Below are 26,091 nucleotides of genomic sequence, written 5' to 3'. Positions count from 1 at the left end.
GACTAGTGAGGACATTTTACTGGTCCTCACTAGTTAAATAAATGTTTATCTAGTGTTTTGCACATGTTTCTGTAATGGTAGGTTTACGGGTAGGTTAGGGGTTTGGTTAGGCCATAGAAAACATAATTTACCTGATGTAAAATCAATGGAAGTCTATGCATTGCCTCACAAATATAGTTAAACAAACATTTGTGTGTGTGTGTGTGTGTGTGTGTGTGTGTACAGGTGTATGTGGTTTATGAGGAACAAATGTGTATAATGACATGGGTATTAAAATGTAAACATGGTTTAAAAACATTCTAAACTGGCATTCAGCAATGCAGCAAGGTTTCTGTGATGGGTAGTTTTAGGGCTAGGGTTAGTGTAAGAGGATAGAATATATGGTTTGTACAGTATAAAAACCATTACGCCATATTCAAGAATGTATGTGTGTGTGTGTGTGTGTGTGTGTGTGTGTGAGAGTGAGACCAAAAGGTGCAGAGTTTACTCATCATATGTATAACATGTTTGCCTGGATTGAATAGGGAATGGGACAACCCATAGAGCACACAGAGATATGTGTGGTTCAGTGAATATGCCTGTCTGCCATTGGTCATCAAACAGATAGCCCAACCCCAGATTATTATTTTAATGTGGGATAGTAGAAAGTATTTTTAACAACAAAACTGTGTTAAAGTCACCATAAAATCAAAGTATTAATTACAAATCATTTATCTGTGCACATCATATTTTTTTTTTAATTCATGTGCCCTACTAATCTTTAAAGGGGCTATATGTGTTTTTCTGAAATTTCAACTCGCGACTAACACCTGTGGCCAAAAAACAGAACTGCTCTTATTTTCTGCTCGCTCTCGCAGCGGTGGTGACGTCACATCCGCAGACAGCGCGGGAAAAAAACGACCCGCCAGAACATAGGAAAAATAGGATACAGGCTTATAGGTGCACCCACTGTGAGCGGACAAGGTGTCAGTATGCTCATCAGGAGATGTTTGAGTCATAAATGGTCAAATAAAAAGGCTATTGTTACGTTTATTTTTGGGAAAAAGTTGCATATAGCCCCTTTAATCAAAATAACTTCCCCTCTCTCAGCGACATCTCTTCTCTGATGACGTGTTTACTGGCACGAGGGCGGGACAACCTGCCGCTCACATGAGATCGACCAATAGCAAACCACAACCATCCAACCAGTTCCTGATGGACAAAATCAAGTCCTACTTTTTTTTTTCTCGAGAAGCCGTTTCACTCAGATATATGTCACAATAGGGAAGAAAAAACGATGGCAACTTCTGTTTCATGCGAGTTTGAGTTAATCTTTTCCAAAATAGAGCAAAGGAGTCCGCAAAAACAGTTTGTCTGAACAATATTACTCACCCAGCCCTTGGTGAATCCCAGCACGGTCTCTTCGTTTGCGCCAGCTGTACTGCTCAAGGCAGGGCAGACCTCCAACACGAGCGAAACAAAGCTTCTTATTGATGAAGAGGAAGAGTATGGCCAGCAAGACGACAAAGATGCCCACAGCCGACAGGAAGCCCACCGCCTCAGGAGTGACTGGTGAGGGAGTAGAGATACAGACACTGATCAGAATTATATTTTCTATTCCCTAACCCTAAACCAAAACCTTTCCGCATTTTTCTTTTATTATTTATTTAAGCTGTTTCATCCTGGGAACATTTAGTTCTCACAACATATCCAAAGCTAACCCACTACTAACGGGGCCAATGCCATAATAATGTTATAGAGTGGATTTACTGTTGTTTAACATTTTTACACATATTGGTATAAAACTGCTATACACAAATGACGCAGAAGACCTTGCGATTTCACAGTTCCTAGAATAAACTGTGTGGTTAATGATGTCTTTGCACATACTGTACATCTTATTTAGCCCATAATGTCAGCCATGTGTTTGTCTTCATCACCCACTGTGCTCACCAACCAAAGAAAAGTGACCTACCATTTTTCTTCCTGAATACATTAACTCACAAATACATTTCATTAAAATATGTATTTATCTATTTATTAGCACAATATATTATTGTATATAGATACACTACCATTCGTTTGGGATCAGAAAAGAAGGTTATGTTCACCACAGCTGCACATATTTGAAAAAAATACAGAGAATAATAGTAATGTGCTGAAATATTACTATAATTTATTTGTTCCTTCTGTAATAGCAAAGCTGAGTTTTCAGCTAGTATTCAGCATCACATGATCCTTCAGAAATTCTAATATGCTGATTTGCTGCTCAAGAAACATTTCTTATTATTATCAATGTTGAAAACAATTGTGCTGCTAAATATTTGTGGAAATTTCAAAAGGACAGTATTTATTTGAAATTGAAACACTCTTTACTGTCACATTTGATTAAATTAATGCATCTTTGCTGAATCAAAGTGATTTTCTAAGAAAAAACGATTGCGAAATGAGTGTTTCCATTAACCGCTGTTATGCGACTAAAACTTTTTTTTTCCCTCTCGCGAATTCCAAGTCATTCCAAAAATTATGCCACGGATGTTGGTAGGTTAATGTATATCCCAGCCACCGCACTAGCCATTATTTTTAATCGGAGACGTTGGCATGTTATCCAAGCATTAATGGCAAGTATATCACCTTACACTTGTGAGCGTCACGTATGAGGTGTTTGAGGGTGTTTCTCCCTCATATCTGCTTCAAGGTCTTCATGATAATGTGGCATTTCTTTGTTTAGAATCCAGTATTCCTTTAATTCTATTGTCTTTTATGAGTTTAATAAAGAACTCCGTCTCGTCTTCTGTCTGCGTCATCTGTAAAGAATGATCGACTTTTACGTACACCAGGTGACCTGTAAATGCAGAAAAATCCATTGCAGTTTCAAATTGCCTAAAAAACCACCTCATGCGAGCGTGAAAACTTTTTTGCAATATATGGGAGTTTTTGCGAAATAGACGTACTTCCATTTGGGCGTATTTTCAATTTGCACAATTTGAAGGGTAATGGAAATGCGGCTACTGTTTAGTTCCTGTGTTTGCCTTATTTGTTCCCATAGTGATCACCTGTTCCTTGTTAGCCCCTCATTATCTTGTGTAGGGGTTGGACAATGAAACTGAGGGCCTGTTACTTTACACAACACCATTTTCAACTAAAAACGTAAAAATGTTATTGCTTTTTGGCCGTTAAAAGCAGGTGTTTCAGTTTCATTTCCTCAAAGCAGATATTTATTTGTATGTAATGGAGGGATTCCAGCCGCTGTTTCGACTCCTTTACACATTTTATAAGCTCTTCACAAGTTCTCAGCTGGTCAAATTACCATCATATGTAGGCTATGCACATACAATTCAGCCCAGCACAGCATTGTTTTAAATGCTCGGTAAGTTCTGTCTCAAAATATACTTAATAAAAGCCGACCAATAAGGTTTTGAACATATCCCTATGCCTTTAGGTTCAGTGTCTTAAGGTTCGGTGATAAAAATGCCAATCTGAACACTAACACTAAATATTTGGTGATTTGGTGAACTGGTTCGGTTCACTAAAAAGAACCGATTCAAAAGAATGATTCGTTCGCGAACCGGACATCACGGAGACGAAGCGATTGCTAAGTTATTTATAGTAACTACTGAGTTGTGAGAGCGCTGTCTGTCAGCAGAGTTTATTGTGTTTGTATCTGAGAGTTCTGAATAAACACGAGTCCCAGTCACGCCGAGTCCGTCTTCATTATTATTCTACCAACTTTGTAACACATGCAATGTACCATTACAGCGAGTTGAACGAGTTAGTAAGTTTGATTAAAGCATTATTTCTAGATATTTTCCAATCATATGAAAAGCGTCAGTGACGCGCATTGAGTAACTTACACAGCGCAAACAAAGACACAACAGCAATAATCGAATGTAATCCAGTTTATTGTGGGGAAAGCTGGCTAGCCTAGCCGGATAACCTCACGCTTACCCCCCTTCTGCTTAATCTAACGCCGCGTTTGGTGCCTCCGCTGTGGGCCAGATGCAGTACTGGGGGTCGGGGATGTTGAAGGCCGAGCTTCGGCGTGCGTGAGGTTTCTCTCTAAAGATGTGGCTCTGCCGATGTTGAGCAGAAACTCCCGACTGTATGCACATTTAAGAACAGATAGACGCGACGAGGACGTACAAAAACACTGACTCACAAGATAGAAAACACGAAAACACCGCTCTGTCGGGAAAGAGAGAAGCCGTAGTGTGTGCACGAATAATAAATAATTAGCTACACATAAGAAATCACTGATCACAGATCAGAAGGAACTGAAAAAAGACTTCTGTTTTCATTTGTACATCCAAACACTGAGAAACTGCCAGCATTCACTCGTTCACAAGGAATGATCTCTCGAGCGCTTGCATGGGCGTGCCAGATTCTCTGGGCGGAGGAAAGGGAGGTAACCGTTCCTGCTTGGACGTCAAACCAGGAGACTTCAGGATTGGCTCGTCTGGCCTGTCATTTTCTCAAAGGCAGAGAAAGACAGCCAGAACTCGGTTTTACACCGATCAACATTTCTATCCACTTGGGGACAATATTCAGGCTAGGGGAACTCATATTAATGTTGAAATACCTCATAAAATGAAAATTTCATGTCATGGGACCTTTAAAGGGAGCACACTGAGCTTTATTGGAACAGCAAACCCTTTTTTAATTAATAAATATTATTAAATTAAATTTAAAAGGACAATTTAAAAAAAAAAAAATCTAGGTCATGTGTTAAGTTCATACATATTTTAATATGAACAGCTATTATTGAAAATATCTATGAAATTATACTTTTTCTTATTGATATCACACTGAAGATGAGGTTTTCATAGTAGTGCACCCTTTAAGCTCACCTTACAATAATATGAAGTCTTTAAAAAATACAGCAGTGTAAAACCACAGAACATCAATAAACTAGAAATGTATAGTATAATGGGTTTAAAAATACAAGCCAGTAATGCCTTTCTATTGAGCTTTTTAAAAATGCACATTTAAGGGGCTACTCTTTTGGTGAAAGTTTTCAGACAGCTTTCAAAATGGCCACCAGACAGTGTGAACACATGAATACCCATATCTCAGTGTGCAATGGACAGATTATCTTGAAATTATATTGTAACAAACACGTCAATTGGTTAAGACATCAAATAGGATGATATATATATATATATATATATATATATATATATATATATATATATATATATATATATATATATATATATATATATATTAAATAATCTGAGCTCAAAGATATAGTAGTGTGCTTAATGGATATAAAATCTTTTGATTCTTCAGTTGTTTTTCCAGATTTCTCTGTGAAGAGAAGAGTTGACTGACTCATTGATTGTAAATTATTACAGCATTGCCATCATTTGCTCAGCTTTGTACAGCATATATTTCATTTGTCATTGCTCACAGTTTTAATCTTTTTCAGGGAATATGTTGACTAGCCTTCTTTAGGACTGGTCTCTGCCTGGAGGAGAAACCATGTCCTCATATTCGGTAATGGTGCTTTGAAGTCAACACTTCATGTGTAAAATGGACCATTAAGTTGCATAAGAGTGAATATTTTTGAGAGGGCAGGCTCTCCTGAGTGTGTGTTGACTAAAAGGATGAAGCTGAACACTATTACACACACACAACCAGCCGGTTACACAGTCACAGTTGTCGCTCCAAAGAACACAACTACCACTCACTCAGACGAGTGTGGAATAAACAGAAGCAGATGGGAATCACGTCATAAAAACAAGAAAAAGAACATTTCCACCCACTTTTATTATATAGAATTGAGCAGCATGAACATTCCTCATAACATCATCTTTCGTGTTTTTACAAGAGAAAGTCGATCACAGAGATTTGGAACAACATAAGGGTGAGTAAATTAATTCTGGTTATTTTTGGGTGAATATCTCTTTAAGATTCAACCGAGATTACATGCATACTGCTGTGAATTTCTTATTCAAACACTTGACCATGCACTCTGCCCTCTTCTACGTGTGCAAGCAAGAACACACTGACCTTGTGAGCTCAGAAACACACATTCACACCCAGTCACCCACACACATGGACCTCTATACTGCATGAGCAGGATGGTTTCCTTGGAAACAACTCAAGCATTCTGTGAGGAGTGATTTGTGCATGGCTTTGTTCACATAAACACAGACGGTTTCATGTTGCCATGGATTTCCTGTTCTTGGGTGCACAGAGTACACATGAGCTCTAAATATAATTATTATTATCCAATAAATGTGATTTTTTTTTTTTTTTACTCTTTCACACTCAGTGTTAAGTGAATTAAAATGACTTGTGTTGCTAAACCAGACTGAAAAAAAATCAAAGGAACGAACTCTTTCAGGAATAGCAAACTGTTCAAAGTAAAATCGCCACATTCTTGTCATACATCTCCATCTACTGGCGATTTTTATTAACTGCATCCTGTAACTGCTTAGACCACAAGACACACATTCCACATATAATTTATGATAAGATATGGAAGAAGAAGAAAGCCTTCGTTCAAGACAAAGAAAAGTTTGAAAGCCAACATTAAGCGCTTGCCATTAGTTAATTGGTACAGGATGCTGTCTCTCTCCATGGCTTCCTGTCAGGCTTTAACACCCTTCCTGACAGCTGACAACTGAACGGTTCTCTCCCAAAATTCATTATACTCTAAACATGAATGCAAACTATTTTATTTATTATAGACCCAAAATCTAAATCCCCTTAGTGGGTAGTTTACCCAGAGTAAAACAAAGTTAGCACAGATAGAAGAAAAAAAAAATGCCTCACAACACTTCAGTTCACAGGCCAAGCCTTCACTTATCTTACTCTATTGGCAAATTGTTTTCTTTTTTAAAAACATGAAGCTCGGCAAATGTTAGGGAAAAAACAATGACTTTAATATAAATTCCAGTGCAAGTCTAATCTTGCAACATTCTGCTTTAAAGGTAACAGTATTAGTTTTAAAGGAAACAAATAAGGCAAGGCAAGGTCTTACTTCCCAACTCTCACAACCAGACAGCACTAACAAAATGAATAAAACCGTAACCAAAAATAAAAAACAAGGTTAAATTAAAACAGTTATGAAAAGAATTTAAAGATGATACATAGATAAAGTGCAATCAGTCGGACATTCAGTAAATGCACAGCTAAACAGGATTTGAATGTGGCTACTGTTGAAGCACATCTGATCTGTTCAGGAAGCTGGTTCCAGCTACGGCTGGCATAATAGCTAAACGCAGACTCTCCTTTCTTTGAGAAAACCCTTGGTATTTCTTACTGACTTGATCCTGATGGTCTGAGTGATCTGTTGGGTTTGTATTTAATCAGCATATCTGCAATGTATTTAGGTCCTAGACCATTGAGTGATTTATAAACAAGTAACAGTACTTTAAAATCGATCCTAAATGTAACTGGAAGCCAGTTTAAAGACCGATGATGTGATATGGTCATATTTTCTGGTTCTGCCCAGAATCCTGGCAGCAGCGTTCTGTACGAGCTGCAGCTGTCTAATGGTCTTTTTGGGAAGGCCGGTGAGAACACCATTACAATAGTCCACCCTGCTGGTGACGAAAGCATGAACGAGTTTCTAAATAAATAGATACCCACTAAAAACTGTTCTTGCTGTTATTATTTAAGAATTGTGCCAGATCAAGATGATAAACTTTTTGATGCACCTTTACCACCCAGAATCTCAAAATATTATTATATTATTTATGAATCTCAAAGTGTATACACCGATCAGGCATAACATTATGACTCCTGACAGATGAAGTGAATAACACTGACTGATGAAATATATTAGGCAGCAAGTGAACATTTTGTCCACAAAGTTGATGTGTTAGAAGCAGGAAAAATGGGCAAGCGTAAGGATTTGAGTGAGTGACAAGGGCCAAATTGTGATTGCTAGACGACATGGGTCAGAGCATCTCCAAAACTGCAGCTCTTGTGGGGTGTTCCCAGGCCTGCAGTGGTCAGTATCAAAAGTGGTCCAAGGAGGGAACAGTGGTGAACCGGCGACAGGGTCACGGGTGGCCAAGGCTCATTAATGAACGTGGGGAGAGAAGGCTGACCTGTGTGGTCTGATCAAACAGACGAGCTACTGTAGCTCAAATTGCTCATGAAGTTAATGCTGGTTCTGATAGAAATGTGTCAGAATACACAGTGCATCACAGTTTGTTGCGTATGGGGCTGCATAGCCGCAGACCAGTCAGGGTGCCCATGCTCACCCCTGTCCAACGCCGAAAGCACCAACAGTGGGCACGTGAGCATCAGAACTGGACCACGGAGCAATGGAAGAAGGTGGCCTGGTCTGATGAATCACGTTTTCTTTTACATCACGTGGATGGCCGGATGCGTGTGCGTCGCTTACTAGCCTCGACGGGTCAGGGCTGTTTTGGCAGCAAAAGGGGGACCAACACAATATTAGGATGTTCATAATGTTGTGCCTGATTGGTGTATATATAGTATACATATTTTTGAGTTATGAACAATATGTTAAAACAAGTTTCAGTTGTTAAATAATATTTAAAAAAATTTTTACAACCAAAGAGCTGTATGTATATACTGTAGTTGCACCACCTGACATGGAAAGTGAACCAACCTACCCAGACTTGAAATGAGCGGTTTTTACCAGTATTTAAGAGAGATCTACAAACCTTTTCACTCTGCCACTCAGATCAGTTGGGGACCTCTGAAGATGTATTATCAAGTTAACTGTAATTACCTTGCCAATTCATAATAAAAGATCCATGTTTGCAGTTGTGCCACCCTGACATTTGGGATTATACAGTATATGCTATATGACAAATTGCTTTAAAACTACTAAAACTACTGACATTTATAAAATTAGTTTATAACTGAACTTAGTTTATAAGTTAAGTTGTTCAGACAGTTGCACCACCTGACATTTTGGGAGTTTAAGATAACACAAAATAATATGTCGTATTTCAATGTACTAAAAACAAATTCAAACTAAATAGGTTTTATAGAAAAAAGTGATTTATGTCATGAATTTATCAAATTATTTAAAAAGGAAATAATGTACTTGGACACAACAATATGCTCGTCATGTCTTTGACCCATATAAAAATCCTAACCCTACTTTCATTCAGCAAGGATACATTAAATTGATCAAAAGTGACATTAAAGATATGTACATGGTTACAAAAATTTTCTTTTAAAAATTTGATTTCAACAAAAAAAATCCTGAAAAACTGTCATAATAATAAGAAATGTTTATTGAGTGCCAAATCAGCATATTATCAGCATATAGCAAAGGTTCTTTATTGGCATTGATGGTTCCATAAAGAAGCTTTAACATTCATGGAACCTTTCCAATCCACAAAAGGTTCTTTATATGTTCTTTAGATTTTTAAAATGTTTTTCACACTAAAGAAAACATGGATCTTTTAAGAACTGTTCACTGAAAGGTTCTTTGGTGAACCAAAAATGGAAACCCCCAGGAATGTTACATAAATATATTTTAGCAGTTATTTTATTTTGTAATAAGATTTCACAAAGGCAGCCTTGGTGGGTATAAGAGACTTTCAAAAACAAATTTTACCGACCCCAAACTTTTGAATGGTAGTCTAGTTGCTGAATTCTGATGTAAAGCACAAAAAAAAAGCCTACTGGGAATACAACTATTTGTTTATGCAATAATTATTCCATCTGCTATAAAATCCTATCTGTAAACCAATTCCATGACTTAACAGTTCACATAGCGGGGCATAAAGCTCACTCACAATAATTAATTTACAAATACAAGTTCCTTTCAAAACTTCCAGAGCCTGAATCACAGATGGGTCAGAAAGTAGGTCACTGAGACACTATGAAGATTCAAAATTCTCACTCATCCAGGTCACTGTAGAATATGCATATTTTATGCTGGAGCATCCAGATGTGCTTGTAAAGATGCGGGAAGGGTCTCTTTCTACTGTTCTCATAACACAGATAAAACACTTAAATGTTCTTATCTCTTCCAGAATGTTTGATATTTGGAGATTAATGTTTTTCTGTCTCCTCCTTCAAAACACACACACCACCTGAGATCATAAAATCACTCTCGCGGTCACACTCTAATAAAGACAGAGGTGGGGATCCGAGACACAGGTATATGAGAATGAGTCACTCAATAAATAAAGGAGGGTTGGATAAACCTCACACACCAGCACTTGTTCTGCAGGCATAATGTAAAGATGATAACTAGAGGCTTGTGATTCTGAATTTTTCATGAGAAAAAAAATATTGTTAGGGATGGGTAAAACATATCGATTTGTAATTTAAGTGTTTATATACAAATCAATTAATTTTAACCTTCAGTTTTACAGTAATGTAGTACCAACTGACTACCTGTAGTTTACAGCATTAGTTGAGAGATTGTTTTGCTTGAGAACATTTGCCATATACTGTCCCTGATATTTAATCAATACTGAATCTGAATCAAATAGCAACACTGTAAAAAATGATATGACAACATATTATATACAAGTTATGACAACATGGCCCGGTTTCACAGACAGGGCTTACACTAAACCAGGATTAGGCCTTAGTTTAATTAGGACATTTAAGTAACTTTTATAAACGTGCCCAAGAAAAAAACATTACTGGTGTGCATCTTGAGACAAAACAATGCCACTGACATATTTTAAGATTTGTCAGTGCAAGATTCTTTCAGTTAAAACAGCTCAAACATGCATTTTAGTCTAGGATTAGCTTTAGCATTGTACAAGAAAAATTACAAGAACTTTAATGTAATTTAAGTTGAAATGACATAAACAACCAAGTTGATTGTACTTAAAAATTTAAGGCAGCAAGTTCTTTTAGTTTTTTTTTACAGTGAAGCTTGTGGATCAAAATCGAATCGAATTGTCAAATTTGTGTCAATACCCATATTTCTTTGACTGTCCAAATAAAGGGGGCATTTACCAGAAATCGTGTCATTTTATGTCTTAAAATATGTGTCTAAGAAAACAATGGCAATACACCCAGCACTATGACTGGTAAATTATACTATCTAAAATAATAAAAGGTAACCTTCTTAAACATATCGGAATTTTAATTAATTATAATCTATATGGCCAAATGTTGAAAGTAAAAGTTGGAAACATTGGACATAAACAATGGACATTATAAAACTCTTGTTTTTGACCAATAGACACTGAAACTTATAAATTGTATAAAATTAGCCTACAAAACACAAAAATGTACAACACATGACAACCTGCCCTGCCCTGACATGATTATGAATAATGCCCTTATACTGAAAACACAGTTCGACCTTTCTGTTAAAATCCACCTTCATTATATAAAAATCTCACAATTCCAAAGAAACGGCAAGTAACACATTGAATTAAACGTTACATTCCGAAGTAGTATTTTCTTGTAAAACATAGTAATCTTAGTTTTATTTACAACAAAATAATTGTTTGGTGTAGTTGACTTGTGTGTGAATATATGCAAGCGATGATTTATTTTATTGTGTGTGCTTGTTTAACCAGAATCTATTAACATTATAATGATATTGGAATTTTGGTATGAAGAGCAGAATACTCTTGTGAAATATTCCCCATGTGTGGCCGAGATCACCCCTACTGCAAAATAAACTGGTATATTTTATTATAGATGCCTTTCATTTCTTTGGTCCTGCATTTCCCATTGGAGATGTAAAACAAAGTTGATTTGGAGCATTGCTTTGAACTTGTATACAATAAAAAGGGAAAGGTTTCATTAGTTAACATACTACATAGGCTACTACTTTAGTTAACATGAACTATAAGAATGAACAGTACTTCTACAGCATTTATTAATCTTAGTTAATGTTAATTTCACCATTTAGCCTACTACTACATTATTAAAATCAAATGTTGTATTTTTTTTACCTTAGTTATGCACTTTGAACTAATATGAATAGCTGGATTTTTTTATTTTATTAATATTAACAAAGATGAATAAATACTCATTGTAAGTTCGTGTTATTTAATGCATTAACTAATGTTTAAAAAATAAGACCTTATTGTAAAGTGTTACCAAATTAAATTAAATGAATTGTTTCTCAATTTAAATTCTAAAATACTGACATGTTTAGTAACACCTCATAAACCTATCTATTCTAAACAGATGTAAAAAAAAAAAAAAAATAATAAAAAAAAATCTTTTAAAAAATCCAACCCTCTTAACAACATTTTAACCATTAACGTCTTTAAAAACTCATTTAAACGGCAATAAACAAGCAGCAGGTGAGGAAACAGCAGCAAGTGCAACACTAACAACATCCAGAACATGGATTATATAAAACATGACATGAAATTCTCCAAGCGTTTATAATAGCTAGTCTGCATGAAATGTCAGTTGTTATAATATCAATTAGAGAAACGTTGGAGGAGATTTACACTAGGCTATATGAATGATGATAATGATGCTGGGACAATCCATCGCTCATCTCTGCTGCAGCAAAATCAGCCAGGGAGCTTTAATAAACAAACTGATACTGTGTATGACGATATTTGATCAGAAATGAATTCACCGCTTTATAATATCGTTTAAAGCCACGCGATACTTACTATCTGATGCCATGATGGTCGCGTAGCACTGATCCCGCGGCGTAAATCCACCCGCCCTGTCGATCAATATCTGTTCATAAGTAGGCTCAAAAGCACCGGGGAATCAAAGAGGTTTGGCGATGATAAACGCTCCGACTGCACGTATCATCCCGTCTGTCTCTATCAAACCTGCTGGGCTGGCGACGGCGGAGAAGCCCACCGGTACTCGCTGCTTCGCGGGCGAGAGCGCATACGGGCACGCGGGCATCTGGACAAGAACGCGCTGCGCGCTCGCTACTCTACTCTCTGCGCCACTGGTTCTGCGCCCATAACCTTCCTTCAGGCTCGCTTATGTATCAATAATGTCATATTAATTTTTCTACATATTACTAGGTGTTTCTCCAACTGCAGCCACATATAGTATCAGGGGTTATTTTTTTTCGTTCTTTTTGTTTTATGAAAATCACATTAAACCTGTCTTGAAAACTTTTTGACCATGCCTTTTCCCAGGTGGACTTGTCTTTTATACATTTTTACTACATTGCAAGACTATGATGATCCAAACAACTAGTGAAATAATTTAGAACTGTGTAAAAATAAATAATTTCTAGGGTAGGCCTAGCTGTTTGCAAAAGGAGAGTCAACAGTGGTCTGAGATTAAATATGAGATGTCATTTTGTTTGTCAAGATGTAATTTTACCAAATTATGTAAAAAATAATAAGCAATACAATACTATAAACATTTTAGAACAGTTACAAAAATTGCAGAATTATCATGTGATTGATGTAGAAACATTGTTGGACATTAGTGGAGAAAGTAAATAAACTGTGTGCGATTATTAAAAAAAAAAATTTTTTTTTTAAGTGTTTACAGGGCCAGAGGGCCAAAATCCAGTAGCATCCAAATATGGTTGAATTATGAAGAGCAACCTGAGTTTAAGACTTACTGTAAATAATAGTAATTACTGTAAATGAGAGGAAATCAACTCTCATATCATGCAAAGCTAATGCAATTATAATTAGTCACTAAAATATGTATCAGGTTTTGATAAGCATAGTGTATAGACCCTGACCCTCCATTACTGATGTGTCTGATGTCCCCAGCAAGCGTAGAAAGAAATCAATCTTACGTGCAATAAGATTCAGATTTATTGAATTCGTCTTAAAAGCTACTGCCTATTAGGTGCGAACTACTGTATATCAATCCTGACTGCAGCAGACCTAAATTATCAGGCGACGCCACACTTCGGCTGAGGCATGAATGAGCGAGGGAGAGAAATGCTGGGATTGGAAGTGATAAAAGATATTGATTAAATCAAGCAGCCGAATGAGTACATCAATAAAACCTTCAGGTTAGAAAGAACTAGACCACATGCATACAAAAGACCACACAACTCAAGTTTTTTTTCTTCCTCTCAGTGTGTGTGAGATGTATTATCTGGCACAAGTATAACAGAAAGTGGACTGAATTAAGGATGAAAGAGAAACAGGGAGAGCCAAACAAACATTTCGAATAATTATAAAATCGTTAACATCGTTTAAAACAACACAATATACTTCACAAAACACTAAACATTGTAACAAGCTACTCAACATGTTCTTTTAAAAACAATAATTATTCATATAAAAATGTCCTTTTTTCACATTGTACATTTAACAAATGTATTCCAAGGCCAAATATTAAAATACAAAATAAAACGATAGAAAGAGCAGCCTTAAAAACATGTCAAATGTTTTAACCTAAGAACAGCAACGTTTAAAATTACATGAAACTGGAGCTTGAGGCACACATCACAAAATCTTTTAACACTGGGCTTCCCGCCAATCACAGTCCATTCAGATGGTGGGTTCGCTGCTTCTTTCAGAGTTCCAGTTGAATTTTCTCTTCCTTCTTTCTGAGGAATTCAAATAAACCTTGCGTTAAACAGACTCCTCTTTCACTCTGATTGGTTAGCATGATCTTATGACCCACTCTGATTAGTCAACATGACCTAATCCCATCTGTTTTCTTACCTGGTGCCTTCTCTCCGTTCACTGTGCTCAAACACCACAGCCGGGTCAACCCCTCGCTCTCGTTTCCTAGCATACGGAAACTGCGATAATCAGTCAATGCAAACAAAGCGTAAGCAAGGTGAGTTTATTTGGGTGGGAGGATTTACCCTGAGTGTTGAAGCGTTGTTGAGTGCGCATTTTAAGAGATGGGCCTCGCGTCTTTTTTAGCGCGACCTTTTGTGAACAGTCTGCTCCGGATGCTGGGACCAACTGTGTCTGTCTGTGACGTCGAGACTTGGAGGCCTAAAACGGAAATAATGTAAAACTGTGTGTTTACAATCTTAATTACTTATGTAAAGTGTTTATCTTAACAAATAATCTGACCAGTGTCTTATGATGTATATATTTACCTCTACAGCTTGTCCATATGATCTGGATTTGATCGATGCTAACAGTTGGGCTCTTCGGGAGCTCTTTGGGCAGAAAAAACCCACAGAGTTAATAACACAGAGAATAACACACTACTCTGATAAAACAACAGTACTGCACCATCACAAGTCTACTGCACTTCTGCAGTAGGGAATGAAGCACTATGTAGTATGAAGGTATGGACACACCAACCCGACGCCACAGAACTAGCGCTGATGAAAGCCGACTATGTTGTCGCCACACGTTAGTGCTGCGCGGTATACCGGTTCATACCGAATACCGGTATTTTTTTTATTTTTTATGACATGAATTTTGATGATACAGCAATACCGGTATATGTCTGAATCCTATACTCTCATTCACTATTCCCTACGTTATCACTTTATTTGAAGGAGTGAATGAAAACGAGTGCATGAAGTCGGACAGGCAATGTGTGTACTTCGGGCTGTACTCTCGTTATTGCGGTGCAATGGGATCGAATGAGTGCACTCAACGTCCTCTAGGGTTTCGGACACCACTACAAAGCGCTGTCCCCTCCAAATAATGCCCTATTTGAGGTTATGGGGGCGATTTCGGATTCAGCCCTTGATTACAGCGGGGAATTCAAACTACACGCGGCGCGCGAGAGAGAGCGGTTTCTGCGCGGAGCGGAACGCTCACCACATGGCTCATATAGCACTGATATAGACCGGAGCAAGCGCGTTTAAGTTTTTTATGGACATATTTAATATACTATAATGCTCTAAACATGAACCAGAAGTGTGTATGCGCGCATATTTCATCACGTCTTATTAAAATGAAATGTATGCACTGATTACAATGATACAACCGTATGTCTGATCACGAACGCGCTGACACGATGGATTATTCTGCTACACAAAAGACAATGATGTAAATTAATAAATAAACTGACAATTCCAAAAGAATGGGCCAAAAAGTAACTGCTTTATTCTTTCTGTGTTAAACTGATGTGTGTCATTTGTTCAGAGAGGGCTCTGAAATGTATTGCAAATATCCGCGTTTCTCCTTGTTTTGGCAGTTTGTTGTTATATAGGGTTAGATTTTTAAAATGCTTAAGGTGCCCTCAACTCAACTTTTAATATTCAGGTGTCTGTAAGTATGACTCTCAGAGTGTTGCAGGTCTGTGTTTTATTGGTTGTTGTCTCTCCACAGCATCATTTTGTGAGGTTTTGTAAACCTGTATTAACTCTAGTGTGGAATTTTTCTACAATAATTACTCATCATGACAGTAAAACAGGGTATTCTAGTCAATCTCCTGCAGTATTTCCTCTCTTAATCAGTAGAAAATGTGATTAACACCCGGTCATGCATAAGGGAAAAAATACCGTCATTTACTGTGAAACCGATATAATTTAGAAAAATACCGTGATATACATTTTTGGTCTTGCCCCCCAGCACTACCGCACGTCACCCGTGTCTACACACTACAGCTGACTGTCAACTAGCATGTATGTTCTGCGCCTGCGTGTAAATGAGATAACTATTTCTGCAGATATATTCGTCTATATTAGTCATTTAAAAAGGGAAACCGACACTACAGGCTGCAGATACATAAACAGTAAACAAAGCAGCGCGTGCTTACCGTTTTGAATATCAATCCTGCTGATCACTATCTTTATTTCACTCCGGTCATGTTAAAATATTCGCCCAGGAACACTCAGTAAGATGGTGTAAAATTAGAGCAGCCTTCTATCTGTACCGTTTTGACTTCTTTGCTCGCTGTTTTGCTATTATTCTCATTAGACTCATTCAGTTCTCCCTCCCACCGACGGCCCGACTCCACATGTGGAATCAGCCCAAAAACCCCCAATGGCATCTGACTAGAGCCAACAGTGCGGAACACACTGAAAAAACCAAGTTGGCCGACGCTCAAAAACGTCGGCTTGGTGTGTCCAATTGGATATGGATATTAATTTTTAACTTAATCTCTTACTTCTTGATTTGAAGGCCCCTCTCCAGCATCTTGCTCTTCAGATTCCTGAAAAAAACAAACAAACAAGACACACATGGTTTAGACACACACATACACATTCTATAAAAATTTTCAGGATTAAATGCCATCATTGATGTAGTTATGTGCTACCATTAAAAGTTTGGTTTAATGATTTTGTATCTTTAGCAAGTATCTTTAATATCACCAAGGCTGCATATATTATTAATAATATGAAGTATTGTTACAATTTTAAAAAATAATCTTTTTATATTAATATATACAACCCCGTTTCCAGAAAACGTTGGGACATTTAGCAAAATCAAGAATCTGTGATTTGTTAATTCTCTTAACTGACAAAAGTACAAAGAAAATCAGAGGATCCAAAACACAGAGAAAATGTGTGCTGCAAGTCAGATGAGTCCACATGGACATCAAGTTCTCAGTTCCAAAGACGAAAGGGACCATCCAGACTTTCATCAGTGACAGGTGCAAAAGCAAACATCTGTCATGGTATGGTGGTGACTTGCATGTGTGTGAAGGTACCACTGACATTGAGGCATATATTGGGATTGTACAGAGACATTTAATGGAATAAAGATGATATCTTTCCTGGGGAGCAAGACAATGCCAGGCCTCATTCTGTACTTGCTAAAACAGAGTGGTTTCATAGACACTCTACACGTGCAGTCCAGATTTGTCTCTTTTTGAAAATGTTTGGCCCATAATGAAGGAGAATCAGACAACGAAGACCATGGACTGTTGAGCAGCTGTCTTGTATCAGACGAGATTAGGCAAAGATTCCACTTGCAAAAATGCAACAATTAGTATCCTCAATTCCCAAACTATTAAAACATGTAAATAAGGTGATATGACACAGTTGTAAACATGCCCCAGTTACAACTTTTTTGGAGTCTGTGTAGCAGCCATTAAAATCTCAATGTGTTTATTTTTACAAAATACAATTAAGTTGGTCAGTAAAAACATTGGAATTTTTGAATACTTTTGTGAGATAAATGAAGGTGAGAGAGAGTTTAAAAAAAATAAATAAATAGCATTTTAGAAAATCTTAACTTTTCCGCATATGGGGTTATAAAATGTAATTTAGTCCTGTGATCTGATTTTCAGCATCATTACACAGATTTGAAGAATTTTTCTCAGGATTCTGTGATGAATAGAAAGCTCAAAACAATAGCATTTATTGGAAATATAAATGCTTTTATACATTATATACATTATGTCTACTGTCACCTTTGAGCAATTTAATGAATCCTTGATGAATAATAATATAACTTTTATTTGTAACACTCGTATACACAATTATACTTACTGCACGTTTCCACTGCCAATTGGAATAGGCAAGGATGGCACCGTCTAATTTGGGAGCCAGGTTTTGCTGGATAAGATTCAGGTTTGGGTCTGGTTCGGTGAAAACAGCTTTCTTCAGGCTCTCATAATGATCATGGATATTTGCAATTTCCTGAGGTCCAGAAAAAAATACATATGGACTTGTTAACCAAAACATCCCATTCACGAGCAACTCCTGATCACACTTTTCATTAGACAAAAGACAACCAATTTGCATTTAAAAATTAGATGCAGCTTCTACAGGATGACCCTAAAAATGTAATTGTTTTGTTCAGTAAGATCAATATTTAAATCATGTGTTTGACTGAACAGTGACATGGCCAAGACAAGACACTCAGTGTTAAAGCTGACTCAAGAGTATAAATGTTATAGAACAGCTTTCACACATTCAGAAATATATGTAAACAAAACAAAAGCTGGAGGGGATATGTTTTTATTTAAAAAAAAAAAATTTGCCATGGTAACTAACCTCTAGCACGTCTGTGGTGACGAGTTCCTGAGGACGTGTTGACGGATCAACAAACTGTTCACAGATTTCTGTCTTCTTTACATCTTCCTTCTTTTCCCCAAAGGAGAGCTGTAAACATATAGAATGAGTAACGTTGGGCATCAAGTTGAATCAGTTTGTTTACACCAGTAACCTGGACACACAAAACACAGAATATACTGCTGCTTCATATATATATATATATATATATAAATATATAAAAAAAATATTCCTATACATAGGAAAATATGTATTTGAACACCCTGCTATTTTGCAAGTTCTCCCACTTAGAAATCATGGAGGGGTCTGAAATTGTCATCGTAGGTGCATGTCCACTGTGAGAGACAAAAAAAAAAATCCAGAAATCACAATGTATGATTTTTTAACTATTTATTTGTATGATACAGCTGCAAATAAGTATTTAAACAATGTTAATATTTGGTACAGTAGCCTTTGTTTGCAATTACAGAGGTCAAACGTTTCCTGTAGTTTTTCACCAGGTTTGCACACACTGCAGGAGGGATTTTGGCCCATTCCTCCTCACAAATCTTCTCTAGATCAGTCAGGTTTCTGGCCTGTCGCTATGAAACACAGAGTTTGAGCTCCCTCCAAAGATTCTCTATTGGGTTTAGGTCTGGAGACTGGCTAGGCCACGCCAGAACCTTGATATGCTTCTTACAGAGCCACTCCTTGGTTATCCTGGCTGTGTAATTCGGGTCATTGTCATGTTGGAATACCCAGCCTCGACCCATCTTCAATGCTCTAACTGAGGGAAGGAGGTTGTTCCGCAAAATCTCGCAATACATGGCCCTGGTCATCCTCTCCTTAATACAGTACAGTCTCCCTGTCCCATGTGCAGAAAAACACCCCTAAAGCATGATGCTACCACCCCCATGCTTCACAGTAGGGATGGTGTTCTTGGGATGGTACTCATCATTCTTCTTCCTCCAAACACGTTTAGTGGAATTATGACCAAAAAGTTTATATTTTGGTCGCATCTGACCACATGACTTTCTCCCATGACTCCTCTGGATCATCCAAATGGTCATTGGCAAACTTAAGACGGGCCTGGACATGTGCTGGTTTAAGCAGGGGAACCTTCCGTGCCATGCATGATTTCAAACCATGACGTCTTAGTGTATTACCAACAGTAACCTTGGAAACGGTGGTCCCAGCTCTTTTCAGGTCATTGACCAGCTCCTCCCGTGTAGTTCTGGGCTGATTTCTCACCTTTCTTAGGATCATTGAGACCCCACGAGGTGAGATCTTGCATGGAGCCCCAGTCCGAGGGAGATTGACAGTCATGTTTCGCTTCTTCCATTTTCTAATGATTGCTCTAACAGTGGACCTTATTTCACCAAGCTGCTTGGCAATTTCCCCGTAGCCCTTTCCAGCCTTGTGGAGGTGTACAATTTTGTCTCTAGTGTCTTTGGACAGCTCTTTGGTCTTGGCCATGTTAGTAGTTGGATTCTTACTGATTGTATGGGGTGGACAGGTGTCTTTATGTAGCTAACGACCTCATACAGGTGCATCTAATTTAGGATAATAAATGGAGTGGAGGTGGACATTTTAAAGGCAGACTAACAGGTCTTTGAGGGTCAGAATTCTAGCTGATAGACAGGTGTTCAAATACTTATTTGCAGCTGTATCATACAAATAAATAGTTAAAAAAATCATACATTGTGATTTCTGGATTTTTTTTTTTAATATTATGTCTCTCACAGTGGACATGCACCTACGATGACAATTTCAGACCCCTCCATGATTTCCAAGTGGGAGAACTTGCAAAATAGCAGGGTGTTCAAATACTTATTTTCCTCACTGTATATATATATATATATATATATATATATATATATATATATATATATATATATATATATATATATATACAGTGAGGAAAATAGCAGGGTGTTCAAATACTTATTTTCCTCACTGTATATATATATATACAGTGAGGAAAATAAGTATTTGAACACCCTGCTATTTTGCAAGTTCTCCCACTTGGAAATATATATATATGATAACGATACTGAGTGAATGCTCTCTGCATATAGTATACGTTCATAAAATACTTTCACTTCAGACCCACTAAATCCCAGCCTCAGCCCATTCAGAAGTACCGGTACTTGGGTAAAAACCTATACATAGAAGCCTGACAAAAATGCTTATTTTAAAGAAAAACATCAGGCGGACTTAGAGGCTTAAGTCTACATATATATATACACACACACTCACCTAAAGGATTATCAGGAACACCATACTAAAACTGTGTTTGACCCCCTTTCGCCTTCAGAACTGCCTTAATTCTGCGTGGCATTGATTCAACAAGGTGCTGAAAGCATTCTTTAGAAATGTTGGCCCATATTGATAGGATAGCATCTTGCAGTTGATGGAGATTTGTGGGATGCACATCCAGGGCACGAAGCTCCCGTTCCACCACATCCCAAAGATGCTCTATTGGGTTGAGATCTGGTGACTGTGGGGGCCATTTTAGTACAGTGAACTCATTGTCATGTTCAAGAAACCAATTTGAAATGATTCGAGCTTTGTGACATGGTGCATTATCCTGCTGGAAGTAGCCATCAGAGGATGGGTACATGGTGGTCATAAAGGGATGGACATGATCAGAAACAATGCTCAGGTAGGCTGTGGTATTTAAACTAAAAGGCACTAAGGGGCCTAAAGTGTGCCAAGAAAACATCCCCCCCACCATTACACCACCACCAGCAGCCTGCACAGTGGTAACAAGGCATGATGGATCTATGTTCTCATTCTGTTTACGCCAAATTCTGACTCTACCATCTGAATGTCTCAACAGAAATCGAGACTCATCAGACCAGGCAACATTTTTCCAATCTTCAACTGTCCAATTTTGGTGAGCTTGTGCAAATTGTAGCCTCTTTTTCCTATTTGTAGTGGAGATGAGTGTTACCCGGTAGGGTCTTCTGCTGTTGTAGCCCATCCGCCTCAAGGTTGTGCGTGTTGTGGCTTCACAAATGCTTTGCTGCAAACCTCGGTTGTAACGAGTGGTTATTTCAGTCAAAGTTGCTCTTCTATCAGCTTGAATCATTCGGCCCATTCTCCTCTGACCTCTAGCATCAACAAGGCATTTTCGCCCACAGGACTGCCGCATACTGGATGTTTTTCCCTTTTCACACCATTCTTTGTAAACCCTAGAAATGGTTGTGCGTGAAAATCCCAGTAACTGAGCAGATTGTGAAATACTCAGACTGGCCCGTCTGGCACCAACAACCATGCCACCCTCAAAATTGCTTACATCACCTTTCTTTCCCATTCTGACATTCAGTTTGGAGTTCAGGAGATTGACCAGGACCACACCCCTAAAGGCATTGAAGCAACTGCCATGTGATTGGTTGATTAGATAATTGCATTAATGAGACATTGAACAGGTGTTCCTAATAATCCTTTAGGTGAGTGTATATATATATATATATATATATATATATAAATATATATATATATATATATATATATATATATATATATATATATATATATATATATATATATATATATTTTAATATCTTCAGACTAGTCTAAAAAAAATGAACATACATCTAATCATACACTACGTGATTTTCTGTGCAATAAGTGTAAACTAGCTATGAATTTCAGCAACTGACATTGATTTCTCCAGACCAAATTGGGGCAAAAGTTGTATAGTGTATTCCAGCTTTTAGTTGTAACACTGTGTCTTGCATCCAATTTAGATACATGAGCACAGAGCTTATTAACCTACTGGTGTTGGCATGGCCGTGAAGTAGAAAGCTTTATCTGACAGGAGCTTCCTGAAGATATAAACCACATCGTAATGTTGAGCGTTCACTGCATCCCTCTGAAACTGCATGACATCCTCCCAGTCCTTCAGAGCAACGCGGATCTACAAAGACCAACATTCACAAAGATACACACAACAGATCAAACAATTACCATACAATATAACGGAGTTAGAATTATCCTTTTTGGGTAAAATATTTCTGTAAAGGGATTTTTTATCCAAAAATCTACTCATCCTGTCAAGTCATTCAAAACCTGTATGACTTTCTTTCTTATTCAAAACAGGAACAGTTTTGTCTATGCAATAAAAGTCAATGAGATCCAAAAAAAAACTTTTTGAGGACAAAACAATTCCACAGAATAAAGAAAGTCATACCGGTTTGGAATTACATGAAAGTGAGTAATCATAGGCCCTAGTAACAGAAAATGACAGTTCTATAATTTGTCAGACAGCGACCAACTTGACGGCGTTTTGTCGGATCAGTGTGTTATCCCTGTCGGCATCTGCTGCCGTTAATCTGCCCTTGTTTTCTCATGTCTGATAAGTGACGTACTGTAATCAGTGATTGTGCGTGTTAGTCGACGTCTGTCGATGCACTGTAAATTTGCCTTTAGACAAAAAGCAACCTGTTTGAAGGCTGGCAAAGAACGATTAGGTGTTGAATGGCAGCACACCTTCTCTCTGGGAGTGTTGAGCTGTGAGTTGAAGAGCCCGTACAGCAGATAAAGCCCCGCCACTCTGATCTGGAAAGTGTAGGGTGGAAAGAAGTATGGAGACACCACAGACATGATCAGACGAGCAAAACGCCTTCTCTCACTTCCCTCTGGTTTACTACTGCAGAAAAGAGAAGAGACAAAAGAAATAAACCTTCAAATTCCCATAACCGGGATGATTGTTTTACATAAAATATCACCATAGCAATAAATAATAATAATAAAGAGGTCAGTAGAGCGGGGCACAACCTAACACTTTCTCAGTTTGTGTAAATCCACTTAGGGTTCAGAGTATTTCTTTTTTCCCACATTAATTTCACACGTCTATTACAATTATGTGGTTATGTTTCATTAATACAGTGTATACTTTTTTTTCTTGATTTACCCCGAAAATTGGAAGTGAAATGTGACAACATGTCCCATAGGGTGGTTCATTGTAACATGATCATATGACAGTTTAAAATGTTATCTGATCTAATAGAAGAAATATAAATATTTGTCATGTTTTGTCATTAAAATACAACTATCAACTTTTTCATATAAAATAAAGGCATATTTTAATAATTTAAAATCAAAAAATGTTTTGAGTTCGACAACAAACACACCTCAAAACAGCTATTTTGACTCGCAGTCTTTATTCACCCTTTTCTGATGGTTTCTCTATATAATTTATAAAAGTATAGAATAGAATAGCATAATTCTAATAGGGACACATTGTAACGCAGTGTTACAACATGCCCCACCTGCACAACTGGGATTTAACCGCGGCTCGTGTCTTTTGCTGGTTAGATCAGCACTAAAGAACTCTCAACTGTTAAATAACAGATATAAGATTCAATATCAGATTTGTCTAGTTTTAAATAAACACAAAAAACAGAGATGAAAAATTAACTTCAGTAAGAAATTTACTTTTGCTATGGTTAAATAAATGTTCAGTTATATCTTCCAAAGATTTTTTAATTTTAGTGCAATTTTTTTCTCTATGTAGTGTTGGTATGGCAACTACTAGTAAATACACTAAGTGTCATCATGCTGGCATGTGTGGAAAGTTTTAAAACAGGTTATATAAAAAATAAAATTACATGAAATTACATGTATAGGCAAAAACAATGGGATTTTTTTTTTTCATTCACCAATCAATTTTTAGGTGTCAGGATTTTTTTTTTTAACCAAACTTTGTTTAAAGATGATTCTCAACTATATAACGTAATGAATTGATAATACCATTTCCCTTTATGCATTATGTGGGTAAAATTGCCATACATGGGTTTTCCCATTCAATAATGTATCTAAACACTGGATTAAATTTACATATTAATGTGTTCTTGGAGCAACATGTAATGGAAAAAGAAGTGTAATAATGGGAGTAATAGTTGGCAACATTTTCATAATAATATCTGATATTTTATAGGAATATTGATATGTCATTTTGTCCCCTATTCACTTGTTTTGTCTCCTAAAATGACTGATAAACATGCTTTAAGTCCTGGTGTCTATTGAGGACATATGTGAAATCAATGCCCTGTTTTGTAACAGAACGTAATATTATGATTAGAAACCCCATAACTGAAATGTTGATTTATAACAAACGATTTGAAAAGTAGTCAAATTTAAATGATAATTAATTACAACATTTCAAAAAATATTGTCGTGCTAAATCACAAAACACTTCATGACATGTATGGTGTCAGTGAAATTCAATAAAATAATGTCCTAGTACGTAGCCAGTGGCACCCAGGAGATTAATATAAAATACGGAAGAAAAAAAACTATATACAATAAATATAAAAATACACCATAAACATAACTTACTTATATGAAATAGAATAAACATTCAACAAAATATTAATGAGCAGTGTCTGGTTTCTGTGTAGCTCAAGTAGAATTTTGCTGCAGAAACCTGCACCAGATATTTTTCTCTTATATGACGGTTAAAAGCTAATTCGAAAGATAATCTTAAAAAAATATGTGCATAAAATTGTCACTGGAATCCAAGTGAGTGATTTTATTTCTTAAAGATGCGCGTGAAACTCACTAGAAGATGCTGCTGAAGTTCATGTCTCTCCAGATCCCCAGAAACTGCTCGTACCGAACTGACTCGGTCGCCTGAAAACGAGCCAGTAGTTCTTCGCAGTCAGTTTTTACCGGTCCCCTGAAATTATCCATCCTAGCCCTTAATTAAGACCACACAGAATCAATTGTTTACATGTTTAAAAATTAGTTAAAACGTGTTACATGCGTTTCATGTTTTTGCGTTTCTCGTTTCGCTCATACTGGTCGGTGAAAAGATTGCATTTTTTCTACTGCCACCTAGTGTTTCGGCTGTACGTGTGTCCGTCTAATCTTCTTCTTTTAGTTTAATGGCTGCTCGTTCCTTGGTGTCACTAGTGCCACCTACTGCGCATTATATATCCTGCATTATCCTGTATTATTGAACTCTCTATGAATACCAGCAGAAATGGTGTAGCCTAAACATAAAAAAGTACTTATATTGATGCATTTATCTCACTCCTGAAACATACTACCACATATTTGATCTTCTAATAAGCTCAACTCAACAATCAACACTGGAGCCTTCAAAGCAGGCAGTGGCGTAGTAGGACATGCACTGGTGGTGGTGGTGTTAAAATGATTGTATTTATAACTCTCCATCTGCAAACCCTCTAGAACTAAGGTGGTACAGTGCTTGTGCACTGTTCCCTAGATCTATTCAGTTTTCCCTTTCTCAGCTAAAGGATCTACAGGAGAAATTAAAAAAGAGCTGTTGGCATCCCAGACCAATCTGTCAGCATTCTGAAATTGACATATACATTTGGCAGGTACTCTTAACTCAAATT

The 26,091-nt window shown here is 37.1% G+C and overlaps 2 protein-coding genes across 3 annotated transcripts in view; both read right to left on the bottom strand.

The window, feature by feature from the left end:
• Window positions 1–12,740, bottom strand: part of syt16 (synaptotagmin XVI) — a 40,418-nt gene extending 27,678 nt beyond the window's left edge. Inside the window, exons 1-2 of the mRNA XM_079841934.1 lie at window positions 12,534–12,740; window positions 1,372–1,548 (exon numbers count right to left, since the gene is read on the bottom strand). Of these exons, the coding sequence (XP_079698060.1) occupies window positions 1,372–1,548; window positions 12,534–12,546 (190 nt within the window). The 5' untranslated portion in view covers window positions 12,547–12,740. The remainder of the gene's footprint in view (window positions 1–1,371; window positions 1,549–12,533) is intronic.
• Window positions 12,741–13,640: 900 nt separating this feature from the next.
• Window positions 13,641–25,544, bottom strand: snapc1b (small nuclear RNA activating complex, polypeptide 1b). 2 transcript variants are annotated; one of them, XM_079842313.1, is made up of 10 exons: window positions 25,290–25,544; window positions 23,216–23,375; window positions 22,503–22,643; window positions 18,722–18,829; window positions 18,215–18,364; window positions 16,888–16,932; window positions 14,915–14,977; window positions 14,672–14,807; window positions 14,526–14,591; window positions 13,641–14,407 (listed from the first exon to the last, which is right to left on the bottom strand). In XM_079842313.1, exons 1-10 carry the CDS (start codon window positions 25,418–25,420, stop codon window positions 14,349–14,351), a joined length of 1,059 nt encoding a protein of 352 aa, XP_079698439.1. In that variant the 5' UTR covers window positions 25,421–25,544; the 3' UTR covers window positions 13,641–14,348. The 2 variants fall into 2 exon arrangements, with proteins under 2 accessions (XP_079698439.1, XP_079698440.1); XM_079842314.1 differs by having other exon boundaries at window positions 23,216–23,372; window positions 25,290–25,509.
• Window positions 25,545–26,091: the final 547 nt, after the last annotated feature.

The sequence above is a fragment of the Gobio gobio genome, assembly GCF_949357685.1.
Source record: "Gobio gobio genome assembly, chromosome: 18".
Classification (NCBI taxonomy): Eukaryota; Metazoa; Chordata; class Actinopteri; order Cypriniformes; family Gobionidae; genus Gobio; species Gobio gobio.
The sequence above is the reverse complement of the archived record's forward strand: the minus strand, read 5'-3'. Positions and strand labels throughout refer to the sequence as shown.

Excerpts from the sequence above, each read along its gene's own strand:
- snapc1b (XM_079842313.1), bottom strand. The coding sequence starts at position 25,420 with ATGGATAATTTCAGGGGACCGGTAAAAACTGACTGCGAAGAACTACTG. Across the intron at positions 14,978-16,887 it reads AGGGGCCTTCAAATCAAGAA|AGCTCCCGAAGAGCCCAACT; the intron begins GTAAGAGATTAA and ends TTCTGCCCAAAG. Across the intron at positions 14,808-14,914 it reads CATATGGACAAGCTGTAGAG|GCCTCCAAGTCTCGACGTCA; the intron begins GTAAATATATAC and ends TTTCCGTTTTAG.